The sequence below is a fragment of the Pelodiscus sinensis genome, chromosome 20, assembly GCF_049634645.1.
Source record: "Pelodiscus sinensis isolate JC-2024 chromosome 20, ASM4963464v1, whole genome shotgun sequence".
NCBI lineage: Eukaryota > Metazoa > Chordata > Testudines > Trionychidae > Pelodiscus > Pelodiscus sinensis.
Window position 1 is genome coordinate 13,094,292 of NC_134730.1, and position 15,193 is coordinate 13,109,484.

Genomic DNA, 15,193 nt, shown 5'->3' on the forward strand with positions numbered 1-15,193 from the left:
AAGATGTGTTGTTTCCACAAATGTTCTTGCCTGAAGCTCATGCGCTGGTGGGGCACTGCACACAAGCAGGGTGTGAATGCTGTCTCTTGCATATATGATGCTTTCAGACCGATCTTCAGACAGAGGTTTGCAGTGTTCGCCCAGTTCTAACCTCAGGCTTGGAAGAGTCTGTTTTGCTCAGATTCATTTCAGATTGTGAACTCCCTTTGCTCTATGTACAGCACCTAGCGCTCAGGGCCCTTGAGTAGGGCTTATTGGTCCTATAGTAATAGAAATAATAAGCAGTACTTAAGGCACCACTTGCAGGATGATTGTCAAAAATTGTGGCTGAGTTGCAGACAAGTCATGGAAAATTGCAGAAAAGGAGTAATGGATCTTTTTTATCATAAATACTTGGCCATGACTTTTTGCCATCAGCTGACCTGGGCTTCCATTGTCAAATTGCAATGGAAACCTAATATTGCGGGAAGTGAAATTTCACAAATGAAGCAGGACCTTAACGATACTCCTACTGATAAACATCCGCCTATTCACCTGGTGAATTTGAAAACTTTTTGACGGATGAGGAATGTCCCGTAGTTGTTCTACCACCACTATGTTGTGACCAGGGCAGGTGAGTAGATTTTGTGCCTGGGCTGGTAAAATGTTGATGGCTGTTTTACATGGCTAGTTTCTCTCTCGCCCAGTCTCTCAACCTGCTTGTATTGGGTCTGAATTTGGCTCTTTTTGTGAGTGAGTCACAAGATGCTTCCCTCTCTCTCCCACTCTGAGGTACTTAATGAATAGCAAGACAGGAGTATTTAGCGTGTGCTCGGTCTGTAGATGAGGACACCTGGTGGGCAGCTTTCAGTGTAATCCTGATGCCTTTTCGATCCAACGGCACTAATAGGATCACCACAAATGTATTATGCTGGGAGGGGTAGATTGGTCTCTCTAGGGTAACGTGATTGAGGGGGGTTTTCCCTGAGCCTCTCTATTTGGGGTGTACTATCTTACTTGGCGGGTGGAATCCAGTCGTCTATAGTGACACTTGCACTTGAACGGGCGCAGCGCAGTTGGAGTTGACTGCCTCTCTCTGGCCTTGCAGAGCCCTACAGCCCGGCGGTGTGGGTGATGATGTTCGTGATGTGTCTCACGGTGGTCGCCATCACGGTTTTCATGTTCGAGTATTTCAGCCCCGTCGGCTACAACCAGAATCTAACCAGCGGCAAAAGTAAGTTGCGTACAGGGACCATGAGCAAATATTGTGCCACGGGACGGTGCCCTTGGCCACACACACCCGGCCCCACATGCACTTAATGCAGGCAGCTATAGTCTGTGCGCCCTGCCGTATGCGGGGAGACACCGGAATAATTGTGTGGGTACGAGTCTGGCTTCTTACAGCCCCTCACATCTTGGGGAAGCATTGGCTCATCCCAGGGTCATGTTTCCAGCTGTATCCATGTGTTACAGGGAGCAGGAGGCAGCTGATTCCCAGCCTCTTTCAGCAGAGCTTCAAGCAGGGCACATCTAGGGTTGCTTTCACTTTCGAAAGAAGATATGCAAATTTGGCGCGAATTTGCATATCTTCTTCCGATCGCTTTTTCGAAAGAGATTCTTTCGAAAAAGAAAGTAGTCTAGATGCGGTTCTTTCGAGAAAAAACCCCTTTTTCGAAAGAACTGTTCTTCTTAAAGTGAGGTTTACACGGTTCTTTCGAAAAAGGGGTTTTTTCCTCGAAAGAACCGCATCTAGACTACTTTCTTTTTCGAAAGAACCTCTTTTGAAAAAGCCATTGGAAGAAGATATGCAAATTCACGCCGAATTGGCATATCTTCTTTCGAAAGTGAAAGCAAGTCTAGACATGTCCTCACAAAGCAGCCCCTGGCCTCCATCAACAGCGTCTCATCCATTCCCCCGGCCACTGTTCTCAGGGGAGGGATGGAGCCACCCTTCTCTCAGCAGGGCCTCTGAGAGTCTCTTTGCCAAGCACCAGATCCCGAAGTGGCGTCTCCGGAATCTTCCATTTCAGTGTCAACCCAGGAAACTGAAAAGCCATAAAGCTACTCCTCCCCTGCAACTGTGTGCAGGCTTCTGCACCCTCCTGCCATTGCTTGGACAGACGGGATGCCGGCGAGAGATTCCTCGGGCCATGTCAAGCTGACATATGGGATTTTGCCAGTGCCCATGGTGGACATAAATTCATGAATTCTAAGGCCAGAAGGGTCCATTGTGATCACGTAGTAAAGCCAGTTCCTTCCGGCCCTTTTGTGTCTGTCACCAGCAGGCCCAAATCAGTCAGCTACTCCGCTGTCTGCTCTAGCTAAGAGCTCCCACGTCTGAGCTAGCTGGGGAGAAGATTTTTCTCACATTTGTTTGGAGGAGCTGTCAGCCCCAGGCCAGGGTGCCATCTTTGCCCTTGACGAATGTTCATTAAAGGATATCCATCCTGACGGGTGCATAATGAAAATGCTTTTTCAAGCAGCATCAATGACTCCCCTGTGCACCAGCACTCCTGGCCTGTACCTCTCCCCGCTCTAGTTTCAGAGATCCTGGACAATTTCTCAACATCGACCTTGGAGGGTTCGCTGTTCAGACAGGGTTCGTATGCAGGGAGAAAAGGAGAGTCAGAAGGAAGCTGGTATCTACCAAGAGAGAATAGCCTAGAGCCCACAGTAAAAATACACAATCTATTTTTAGCTTTCATATTCCGAATGAACAAAGGCTCCGGCAGAACTCAGCCAGCTGGAACCCTGCTGCTCCATTCCTCTCACCAGAGCGTGCTGGTTGGTTCTGGAGACTCATTTTTCATTTTGTCTCCTCCTTTCCCCCTCGTTGTAATTTTTTGGCATGGTGTCGGGAGGTGGCGTGGCAGCAAGATGCATTTCCATTCCACTCTCCTCCAGCAGAGAGAGGCAACTATCCAGTTATTTCCGGAGGTGAGGTCAGAAAAGCTGCTGCTTCGTAGGTCTCTGTGCTGAAGTCCAGTCTTGGCTCCTCACCAGACATGGGCCTGGCAGATTTCCTTCGCTGCACAGAACCTGCCCAGCCATTGAGGCAGGGCCATGTGCAAAGTCTGGCAAGATTCCTCTTGTTCTTTCTCCCCAGGACTTTGGAACAAAACAAGCCCCAAAGAGTCGCTCAGGTTTCCATCAGACTCAGTGCCTGGATGCTACAAGGATCTTGGCACAGGCTCGTGCTGAGATGCCCAGTCTATGTTGGGAAATGCTCAGTGTTCAGACTGTCCCCTGGTGAGACAGATCCGGCTGCTTGTTGGGACGTGGCCCTGAGCTGTTTTAGTTCTAGGTGAACAGTCTGTTTTTGATTGGCTCCACTCAATAAAGCAAGTTGATCTTTGAATTAATAGGAAATCTCTGACCGTCATTTGTCGGTTCCTGAAACACAGCCAGACTCCTTGCTCCGCATTAGGGGTAGGATGTGGGCCCAGAAAGGTGTCTGTCTATATAAACTGGACCCACACATCAATGCAGACCTTAAGGAAGAAACAAAAATAACTGTCCCCAACAGCAAACCCAGGCCCCTGTGTGCTGGCAAGTTACAGATGAAAAAAAGCCGCAGCATAACTGGAAATCCCACTAATCTAAAAGCCAGGAAGAATCGTCCCTAGTCATTTTCCAGGAGACACAAGCTGTGGCGCTAGCAGGGTGTTCAGGGTTAGTGAGATGTTGTGTTTATCCAAATGATTCATTCTGAGCTACCCAAAGCCTCTCTTCTTTTCTCCTCCCAGAGTCCGGGGGCCCCTCCTTCACCATTGGCAAATCCGTCTGGCTGCTCTGGGCCCTGGTCTTTAATAACTCAGTGCCCATTGAGAATCCAAAAGGCACCACCAGTAAGATCATGGTACTGATCTGGGCCTTCTTTGCTGTGATTTTCCTGGCCAGTTATACCGCCAACCTGGCCGCCTTTATGATCCAGGAGCAATATATCGACACCGTCTCTGGGCTGAGTGACAAGAAGGTGAGGAGGCTTGCAGAAAATCACCCGTCTGGGAGGGGAAGCATGGGGAATAACCAGGGCTGGGTATGGACCACAAAGTGGGTTGGGGGCATGTTAACCAAGTAAGGACTGAAGAGCACAGACCTGCTTTGCCTTAGCATGGAAGCTTGTATGATGCCAGCAATACGGAGCAATGTGTCAAATCCATTAAGCGTGCTCCCTCTGAATGTGTGTGCCTCAGTCTGATGGCCGTGATGCCCCTCTGGGGCAGAGAGGGGCTGTGAGCCCAGGGCGTACAGCCTGGGCAGGACGCATGTGGCGGGGTAAGCGTGTGTTGAGAGAGTGAGGGAAGTGGATGAGGTTAGGGCACTACCCCAAGGGTGTTAAGTTTGAAGATGAGGAGATTAATGGAGTCACAGTCTGGAGGGAGGCAAGAACTCCTTTGGCCTAAGACTGACCAGACTTGAAGGCTGAATGGTTGGCATGTGGGGCAGGAGGGGGAAGGAACAGAAAAGAGGCTGAGAGAAACCAAGATGGAGAGTGACCAAGGGAGACTGGAACCATGGAGGGGAGAGAGGGAGCTGCGTTCTAATGCATACGCTGACTGCGGGCTCTATTCTCCCCCCACAGCATCTGAGTGTTGCTCATGTGACCCAGTATCTCTTCTGTGTTCCCCGTCCTGCTCCCCACTAGGCCAGACTCTTGCCAACGGAGCACAGGTGGCCTCTGGCAAGGAACACCTTGTAATAAATACAATGGCTTTGGGGAAAAGGTACCAGGAGAGCGGGTTCCTGCGCTCGGTGGCCAGGACTTCAGGAGGCCTGGGTTTGATTCCCAGCTCTGCCACAGACTTGTGCAATGTTGGCCAAATCCAACCAATTTTGACAAAGTGGGAAACTTTGTGTGGCAGGGTCATGCCATTTTCCAGCCAGCACTGGTGCTGCCACTGGTTGACAGTGACAGGACAGGAACAGAGAGAAGGGGTAGAAATGGGGGAGAAGCTGGGCTCCAGGGAAGAGTGAAAACAGAGCCCAGTTCTCTCAGGGGCTAAGTGGAACACCCAGGAGGCCTGGGGCTCAGCGCTGGACCAGGCAATTGATGTTCGTGGTGGTTGCCGTTCTAGTTCCAGAGGCCCCAGGAGCAGTATCCCCCGTTCCGCTTCGGCACTGTCCCCAACGGCAGCACAGAGAGGAACATTCGGAGCAACTATCCAGACATGCACACGCACATGGTGAAATACAACCAGCGCTCGGTAGAAGACGCCCTGACCAGCCTCAAAATGGGGTATGTCTCCTGTTGAGGGCAACGCTTCTGAAACAAGAGTGCACCTCCTCAAAAGGCCTGGGGTGGGGCAGGAAGGGACTGTCATCCTGCATTTGCATTGTCAGAAATATAGGCACTTGACTTGAGGGGGCTGCTCCCGCCACTTAACACAAGCTTACAAGGCCACATCCTCTCAGGCTGTCGGGGGGGTCAGCGCCGCAGAAGTGTAAAAGGAGCTGTCCCAAGATTTCCTCTGTCTGTATTTTCTATAGCGAATCAAGGAATTGAAGAATTCCCCACCCCCTCTGTCAATAGCCTTTAGCTTTCAAAGGGACGAGAGGATAGGAAGCTAGGGAGTGAGAAACACAGAGCATCGGGTAAGAAATCCACCTGTTTTTGGGGTATCTCCCGTGTAAATAATTCCCTCTAGATGAAAGGGCAGACTGAGGCCCTGACAGCTTATGGTCCTTCCTGAGTGTATGCACTTCTCCTGAGCACAGGAGCATTAATATCTGTATCCTGCTGCTGCCAAATTTTAACTCAGGCTTGTCAACACTTGAGACACTACAGCTGGACCATAGGGTTGCCAGATGGTTTCAGAAAAAAATACCCCCCCCAAAAAAGGACCCTGAGAGTTAAGCCAAAAACAAAACAAAACAAAACAGCATGGCCCTTTAAGAAACATGTGGTGAGGCTTTTTGGCCCTAACAGGCTGCCGGCGGCCACCCACCACCTTGCCTCCCTGCGCGGGGCCGGACAGCTCCGTGGAACCCAGTAAGCAGTAGGATTGTCGGGCTGCCTCTGTATTGAGCTGGACAGCCCAGGATTTTTGCCTCCTGACCGGGAAAAATTCAGAAAGTGCCGGACATTTTAGGTGTCTGGTATTTTCAGATTTTTTTTTTACCGGACAGGAGATGAAAATACTGGACTGTCCGGTTCAATACCGGACACCTGGGAACCCTACTGGACCAGGTTAGCCCTTCAATATAGACCAGTGGTGGGCAACTTGCAGCCCATCGGGGTTCTGTGTGTGGCTCACAGGACACTTTGCAGTGCACAGGGTTGCCAGATTGCATTGGCTTCCACCCACAGGGTTTTTTTTCTTCCGGTAATTACTAAAGGGAGACATGCGTAAAGCGAGGGCACGTGATGTGAGGTGCATGCTGAGTGCACCCCGCAGTGACTGTGAGACCTGTGCGCTCCCTCTGCATCCAGTCAAAGCGCTGCTGCAGTTCAATTGGCACAGCCCGCAGACCCTATCCTCCGAAATCGTCTTGGTTACGACACTCTTGCAGCCCATTGAGGTGGAGGGCCACGCATGTGGCCTACTCACTAGCCTAGGTTGCCGGTTGCTGGTGTAGACCCCACCCATGGCCGGGGGCGGGGCTCTCCCGTCTGCATAGGTAATCCACCTCCCTGAGCGGCAGCAGCTAGGTCAATAGAAGAGTTCTTCCGCTGATCTAGCACTGTCCACACAGGGACTTTGGTCAGATGAACTGTGCTGCCATAGGCGTGGCTTTTTACACCCCGAGGGACACATCTCGTTTTCTAGTGTAGACCAGGCCCCTATTGGCTGGTGGACATGTCTACACTGCAGTTAGAGGTGTGACGGTGGCATATGCAGACACACCTGAGCTAGCTTTGAATAACAATAGCAGAGAAGTCATGGCAGAAGAGCTGTATGTACCTGGGACTGGGGTGTGTAACTCTAGCCACTAGCCCCTGCTGCCTGTTGCATTCTGATTGTTCTTCAAACTAGCTCGATCAAAGCTAGCACGGGTCTGTCGACACTTGCTACTGTCATATCTCTGATTGCAGCGTAGCGCTTCCCTGGATCCTCTCTTCAGTTTCAATGGAGGCTTCCTTTTCCTTCGCTTTGTGTCCTAAATTCTTGTGGCAATGTTGCTATGTCATGTTAAACAGCTGCCATCTTTTACCCCAGCGGCGGCTGCCTTTCAGTGGTGTAGAGCTAGATCGCTGCCTTTCAGATGAATTGGCTGGTGGCAGCCTTCTCGCGTTTGGAGCCCAAACTTGTGCCTGGGATTGTTGACTCTCTAGCTGATGAGCCTCGAGACCTTCAGTAGCTCCTCTTCCTTTAGAAAGGGAAGTGCCTAAGTTTCCTCCCTTGCTGCTGAATCCAAAGCCCTGGGGATACTTTGTTCTCTTCCCCCCACCTCGTATACCCTACCTTTTCCCTGCCCCAGCTGCTCCCTTCCTGTCTCCTCTGCTGCCGTCCTTGCCCTGAAATCTCTGCTTGGTTCCAGGAAGCTGGATGCCTTTATCTACGATGCTGCTGTGCTGAATTACATGGCTGGCAAGGACGAGGGCTGCAAGCTGGTGACTATCGGCAGCGGGAAGGTCTTCGCTACCACTGGCTATGGCATTGCTCTCCAGAAAGATTCCAAGTGGAAGAGAGCAATTGACTTGGCCCTGCTGCAGTTCCTGGGAGACGGTGGGTATTTCTTTCCCCGGTCACAGCCCGGGGGCAGTGTCCCTCCCCTTTCTGGGTGAAATGTTTATCCTAGCCCTTCCCTTTTCGCACGTCTTTCCTTGGAAAGCTGGGGAAAGAGCGTTACTCAAGAATCAGGCTACGTCTAGACTGTAGTCTTCTTTTGGAAGAGATCTTCTGAAAAAACGTCTTCCAAAAGAGCATCTCCGCTGCATCGAGAAAGCAATCTGCTTTTTTGAAAGAGAGCGTCCAGACTGAATGGAGGCTCTCTCGCATGGAAGCTGTGATTGCTCTGGATGGAACGGCCACCAGGGCACCTGTGATTTTTCCTCTTTTCTCTTATTCCAAAAGAACTCCCTCTTCCCCATCCACACATGCCTTTTTGTGAAAGAGCTATTTTGCAAAAGGGCTTCTTCCTTGTAGAATGAGGATTACCAATGCTGGAAAAACCCCTCTGTTCTTTCAATTTTCTTGTGGAAGAATGCGACTGCAGTGTGGATGTTCCTCAGGTTTTGTCGGAAAAATGTCCAAACTCTGTAGTGGAGACATACCCCCAGAGACAACGGTGGCTCTTCTATCTGTCACCTTCCCTTACGTGGTTGATCGTCTCTTTTCCTCCCCTCTCTCTCCTTGGTACAAACACGTGCCTCTTTTATTTAAATATGTATTTGTCTGTTAAAACTGGAAGAGGCTCTGACAGCCCATCAAAACAAGGCACTTACTTTGTGAATTAACCCAGACATCTAGAGCTCCATCCCTATAATCTAGGGGTCAGACCTGCAGCTGATGTAAATGTATCCTAGCTGGGAATTTTACTCCTCTGCCCGCTACATGGAAGTCATCGATGGCACGTAGCTTTGAGTCTCTTGGTCTCCTGATGCTCCTCAGCTGGACTCTGTGTAGTCAAGCAGGCAGTGTGCCGTCTGAGCTGTGCATTAGGGGAAATATCAAGAAGGATTCAGAAAGCTGTTCCTCTGTCAGGTTGTGTGCACTTAACATTAAATTGGGCCCCGCCTCTCCTGCCAGAGGTCTGGACATTATTCTGTCTGCAGTTTCTCTTCCCACTAATAGACAATGAAACTCTCCCGGCAGCTTGCCCGACAGATCACTTATGGTCTCAAAGTATAAAGACACGGGGGTGGGGGGGGGGAAGAGGAATAAGACATAACGGAGTTAAGGGGGGAGGAGAGAGGGAAAGAGGCAGATCAGGACAAAGGAGAAATATGGGGAGAAAAGAGATGGGTGGGAAGGGGAAGAAATTAAGCAGTCAGGAAAAGGCCATTGCATGTCCAAATCTAGGAGAGCTTGGGGAAAGCACCAACTGGGGAGAAACCCTAAGGGTGAATAGAGGAGAAAATCCTCTCTATTAATAACTCTTGGGATGCAGTGGATTGTTTTTTGTCTCCCAAGTCAACATGGACGTCAGACTCTGAGGTCAGTGCCTGGCTAAATCTCAGTCTGTCTGTGTGTGGAACTGTTTCTAGGGGAAACCCAGAAGCTGGAGACTGTGTGGCTGTCGGGGATCTGCCAGAACGAGAAGAATGAGGTGATGAGCAGCAAGCTAGACATTGACAACATGGCCGGAGTCTTCTACATGCTGCTGGTGGCCATGGGGTTGAGCCTACTGGTCTTTGCCTGGGAGCACCTGGTGTACTGGAAACTGCGCCACTCTGTCCCCAAATCACACAAACTTGACTTCCTGCTGGCCATAAGCCGGGTAAGTGCCTTCCCAACATGCTTGCGCTGCACGGCCATGCTCCCAGCAAGTGGCTCGTTCCTGAGCTGATGTTCTGGGGGGCCCTATCTGATCATCAGGAGCAAGGGCTGGCGGCACGTCTAGGGATGGGATGCTGAGAGTGTTATCTCTAGGCCAGGGGTGGGCAATAATTTTTGACCAGGGGCCACTTCTGAAATTTTTGAAGTGGCCCTGGGACACCCCGGAAGGGGTGGAGCTGCAGGCAGAAGGGGCGGAACCAGGACACTTGTGTGCTTCTTCACCCACAGACCCTGATTGGGGAGGGCTAGCTCAGTGGTTTGAGCATTGGCCTGCTAAACCTGCTAAACCCAGGGTTGTGAGCTCAATCCTTGAGGGGGCCATTTAGGGATCTAAGGCAAATCTGTCAGGGGTGGTGCTTGGTCCTGCCATGAGGGCCAGGGACTGGACTCTCAAGGTCCCTTCCAGTTCTATGAGATAGGTATATCTCCAGAGATATATATAAAGGTCTCCACCTCCTCTCCCCCAGAGAACTGCCAGCTGATCTGAACAGCTGTTCTGGTGGTTCCCTGTAGGTACCTGTGCCCCTGGTGGTGGGAGGAGAATTTGCGTGCTCCCCTGGCTGCTCCCCCAGGTCAATCAGGGCAGGGGGGAGCACATGAAGTCTCCTCCTGCCCTGCCAGGAGTGTGCAGTGGTTCTAAGTGCCTTGCAGGGCAGGGGCACAGGAGGGAGGAGACTTCACGTTCCCAACCCCCCCCAAGGCCTGAAGGCCTGATTGGGGCAGGGCCTCTGCGGGCCAGATCAATTCACTTGGCAGGCCGGCTCTGGCCCACGGAGGCCCTTTTGCTCTAGCTGCCGAGCAGAATGTGGTCTGAGGAGTCGCCAAAAGCAGGCTGGCTCTTTGGGCAGCTGCGGGCGGGGGTGGGGTGTGTGGACTGGGCTCCACTCCCTGGGGGGTAACGTTCTGAATAAAAGTGCCACTTTCACACCGCGCCTGAGGTCTGTCTGGGCCTCTCCTCTCGTCTCCTCTCCCCTTAGCGAGGCCCTTCCCAGCCAAGCTTTGCGCTGGTGGGACAGGAGGGAGGAAGCTTGTGCTGCCCAGACCGTGTCCGTGTTCTGTGGACTAAAACAAGCTGCTTGTCTGAAGGGCTGCGGGGTTCCCTGGCAGGAGCCTTTTCCCAGCCCTAAATTCCCACGAAACCATGGCGCACCAATTCACGGCACACCAAGGAACCGAGTAATGAATAGCTGGGCCGGTCCCTGGCCTTGTCACGCTCACAGTCCCAAGACAAGGCACTTGAAATGCCTCGTGCGCCCACAAGCCCGCGCCTCACCTGGCGAAACCATTCTTAATGGGCCCTCTGCCCAAAGTGAGGCAGCTGAGCGAGTGGGGGGGGGTTGAGGGGAGCTCTGGCTTTCTCTAGGCAAGAGCAACCTTGGGGTGCCATTGTGGAGACCTGCTAGCTGGCTGGAGAGGGGATGGAAGATGCTCTGTCCTCGCGTTCCACTCCCAATCAAAGGGCTCGTTCTCGGATGAGTCTGCTGGGTTCCTCGTGGGAGGAAACTATTCGGGGGGAAAGGGAAGATTTTAACATTGGGGTGTTTGGAAGTAATGCAGAGATTATAAGAACATAAGAATGGCCATACTGGGTCAGACCAATGGTCCATCCAGCCCAGTATCCTGTCTGCCGACAGTGGCCAATACCAGATGCCCCAGAGGGAGGGGACACAACGGGTAATCCTCATGTGATTCTCCCCCCCGCATCACCCATCTTGGGAGAAACAGAGTCTAGGGACACGATTCCTACCCATCCTGGCTTATAGCCGTTGATGGACCTAACCTCCATGAATTTATCTAGCTCTCCTTTGAATCCTGTCAAAGTCCTAGCCCTCACCGCATCCTCTAGCAAGGAGTTCCACAGATTGACTGTGCACTAAGTGAAGAAAAACTTCCTTCTGTTTGTTTAAAACCTACTGCCTATTAATTTCATTTGGTGACCCCTAGTTCCTATGTTGTGGGAATATGTAAATAACTTTTCCTTATTCACTTTTTCCACACCACTCATGATTTTATAGACCTCTATCATATCCCCCCTTAGTCTTCTCTTTTCTAAGCTGAAAAGTCCAAGTCTTTTTAATCTTTCTGCATATGGGACCCGTTCCAAACCCCTAATCATTTTTGTTGCCCTTTTCTGAATCTTTTCCAGTGCCAATATATCTTTTTTGAGATGAGGCGACCACATCTGTACGCAGGATTCAAGAAGTGGGCGTCCCATGGTTTTATATAGAGGCATTAAGATATTTTCTGTCTTGTTCTCTATCCCTTTTAAAATGATTTCTAACATTCTATTTGCTTTTTGGACTGCCGCTGCACGCTGAGTAGATGTTTTCAGATCTTTGCACTAGGGATGTAAATAACCATTAAAATAGTTAACTGGTTCAACAGATAATTTTATACCGATTAATGGTTAACCATTAACAGGAAGATCCTGCCCAACAGCCCAGCCTGCCATTCCAGTGCGGCTGGGGTCCCGCTGGCCTGCTTGGGTCACTCTGGCATGGCTGGGATTCGTCGTGACCACCTGGGCCATGCTAGCTCAGCAAGGACAGGGGCCTGACACAGGCTCAGCCCTGCCTGGTGCTGCCAAAGGGCCAACTGGTGTTTGCCAGGGCTGCTCCAGCATGGCATGATGGGCCATCCAACCGGTTTCCAGTGAGTGTTCCAGTGAGCCTAACACTTGCTGGGTAGCCAGGTAAACTTTTACCTCCCCCCCCTGCACACAGGGTTGCCCTGGTCACTTTTTCTCTCTCTGCTTTCCAGGGCATTTACAGCTGTTTCAGCGGAGTCCAGAATCTGGAGAGCCCTGTGCAAGTGCGCACCCCTGACATCACCGCTAACTCCGCCCAAGCCAACGTGCTGAAGATGCTGCAGGCCGCTAAGGACATGGTGTCCACAGCCAGCGTGGGGAACTCCCTGGAGAACGCCACGCGTACCATTGAGAACTGGACCAACCGGAGCGAAACCCTGCAGCCCACGTTCTCCCTTCGAACACCTCAGCTGGTGGTCCAGAACACCAGCGTGTCCAACAGACCAGCCTGCTCCTCCAACATGGCTGCCGCAGAGAAAGTCGGGCGGGTCTGTGCCCAGCGGGTTGCTCCACCACCCATCTCTGAGCCCCAGCAGCCCTTTGTGGATTCCAGGCTGCCAGCTAGTGACAACTGGAGGGCAGGAAACGAGCAGCCACCAGTACTTCACCCCCTAAAGCTTCGAGGAAGCTATTCTGGGGATAAAGCTCTTCCTGGTTCCACTGTGGGGGACTTTCCCCACCTCTTGGTGAGGACCATGCCCCCAGCCCATTTCAGGAGCCACGTGCCCTTGGGAAACCATCTGAGCACTTCCCTCTCACCGCTGGAAACTCAAAGGGAGCTTCCCCTCCCGGACATCTACAGAGAACATAAGCACCCTGTGTCCAGGGGAGAGGGAAAGGAGAAGCTCTCCCCAAATGTCCACCTGGTGTATGGGGAAGGAGGACCCAGGGGCCCAGCCCCGCTGGCAAGACTGTTCTCCACTTCCAAGAAGAGCCCTTTCTTGCCTCCCGACTGTGCGCACAGCTCCTTCCTGACCACCAACAGGCCTTGCAGGCCCTTAGTGACTGTGTTCAAGGAAGCAGAACCCATAGCGCTGCCCCTTCTGGGAAAGGAGAAGCTGAACAGGAGAGCCAACCTGCTGAGGTCCTCCTGGGAGCAGAATGGGAAGCACCGTTCCCTAGGCATCCGGCAATACGACGGCAGGTCTTCCGCCCAAGGGGACCTACCAGATCTCTTCCCCAAAGCTGGCATGGCACTGAGGCCGGCACCAATGCACTATCCCACCGAAGCCCTCCGGCCCAGTGCGATGTGCAACAGAAAACGCCTGGAGACAAACTCCAGGCTTTCTTGGAAAGGACAGCAGCTCCTGCACTCTCCGGCAGCGAGGCTGCCCTCCTACGGGGAGGCGTGCCTGCAGAACTCTAGCGGCATGCACCGGGCCTCTTCCACTGTGGTGCACAAACAGTACGCCTACATGAACTCCTATACGAACCTGCCCATGTACCTGGGACAGCTGTACCAGGGGCCTGCCCCACTCTGCGAACACTCCAGGGCCAGCCAGCCCTGTGTCGCTCGGGCTCCCTGGGCACCCAGGAGCAGGGACTACTTGGTCCACGAGGACAGCCGGAGGACCATGTACTTCGACAGCGTGTACAGAGACTGTACAGAGCGAAACCGCGCAGAGCCGTCCTTCCTCCAGATGGTCAGTGCCGAGAGGGGGGACCTGCTGGCAGCCCAGAGAATGAGCAGTCCTTACGCTGCCCGGTCCTGGAGGCGAATCTCTAGCTTGGAGTCCGAGGTGTGAGGGTAGAGAGGGGGGCAGGGTTAGGGCCGTTGCTACTTAGCGTCTATCTGTGTTACTGCTCTCACCCGCCCTTTGGTGATTCTGGGGTGACTCTTGAGGACTGATCCCATAGGGAGGCTCTAAAATCTTAGTCCCTGGGTACCAGCAGGAAGATCTTGTCCCATTTCCTCTGCTACTGACGGACCAAAAAAATAGCAAAGCAGCAGCTATTTGATACGGGGCACAAACCTAACTGTAGAAGGGACTTCCATGTATGAATTCTGAAGTCTTCCATTGCTGGGCACTGGGACCTAGCACGGGCTGTGTGGTGCGCTTGGCTGTGTCTTGTCCAATTGAAATGCTCACAGTCATATGTGGTCAACTATAAAGTATCCAGTATGATGTCAGTCCTTCATTTCTGGTTCCAGTTAACTTGGGGGTCCATGCCCAGAGCTCTGCTTTCTGTGAAAGGATGGGGGACATCTTCCAGCCCTGCTCCCCCCAAACTGTAACTCTCCTGCTTCTACAGTTGCACCACTTTAAATGGTCTGCTAATGAATGGGGCTGCCTCGGGCACAGGAAGACCCGGGGTCCCTAAGATATTTTCAGTAGTTTCCTTCCCCTTTTGGTTTCTTAAAGCAAGACTCACAATGCCATGCCCAGGTCATTAAAGAGACATTTTAAATCTTGCTTTTCTAATTCTGCCATCATTCTGCACCAGACTCCGGGGTTGCCAAGGTTTCTTCTGTGCTCTAACACGCAGAGAGCTGCCTTCCATCCCGAAGATCTACAAAGGGTTAAGTAAGCAAGTCAGATTCTCAGCTGGTGCAAATGTGTGGAGCTACACTCATGCACCCCGGCTGAGAATCGGACTAGAATCCTGCATTTGTCTCTCCAGCCAGGCCCTTAGGCCTTCACCCCCCTACCGGGGCTTCAAGAGCAGGGACAAAGTCTAAGGTTTAGGGGACATGGGGGTGGGAAATGGTAACTGGGCACTGATGTGGTAGCTGTCCAACAGGAAGCTGTGCAATAGTGTTGACGGGTGCTACTTGTCAGATCTGGACTCGCTTGGTAGATCTGCAATTAGTGTCTCCAGAGGAGGTCCCCTACACTGGGGCCAGGTCTTCACTAAAGGAGAAGACCAAATTAAGACAAGCAATTTCAGCTACATTAATTACATTGCTGGAGCTGATATACCTTAATTCGAGTTTCCATGCGGTCTCCACAGTGGGTCTCCTACTCATCGCAGGAGTACCTGCCGGCAACAGGGGCGCACCATCTGAGTTTGATTTAGTGGGTCTTGACTAGCCATGCTAAATTGAACTCTGGAAGCTTGATCGTGGCAGCATTGATCTTCTGCTTAGTGAAGAGATGGCTTCAGTGATGGGTTTTTAACTCCATACCAGGTGTGGGCAATTATTTTTGATGTGGTCAAGGGCTTTACTCTTCTTTGATGTTAA

The 15,193-nt window shown here is 51.9% G+C and overlaps 1 protein-coding gene across 2 annotated transcripts in view; it reads left to right on the top strand.

The window, feature by feature from the left end:
- GRIN2C (glutamate ionotropic receptor NMDA type subunit 2C) overlaps window positions 1-13,968 on the top strand; it is a 61,996-nt gene extending 48,028 nt beyond the window's left edge. For both annotated transcript variants that reach the window (XM_075903712.1, XM_075903713.1), the window contains exons 8-13: window positions 1,088-1,213; window positions 3,726-3,955; window positions 5,058-5,218; window positions 7,462-7,649; window positions 9,131-9,363; window positions 12,183-13,968. In XM_075903712.1, the coding sequence (XP_075759827.1) occupies window positions 1,088-1,213; window positions 3,726-3,955; window positions 5,058-5,218; window positions 7,462-7,649; window positions 9,131-9,363; window positions 12,183-13,754 (2,510 nt within the window). In that variant the 3' untranslated portion in view covers window positions 13,755-13,968. The remainder of the gene's footprint in view (window positions 1-1,087; window positions 1,214-3,725; window positions 3,956-5,057; window positions 5,219-7,461; window positions 7,650-9,130; window positions 9,364-12,182) is intronic.
- The last annotated feature ends 1,225 nt before the right edge of the window (window positions 13,969-15,193 follow it).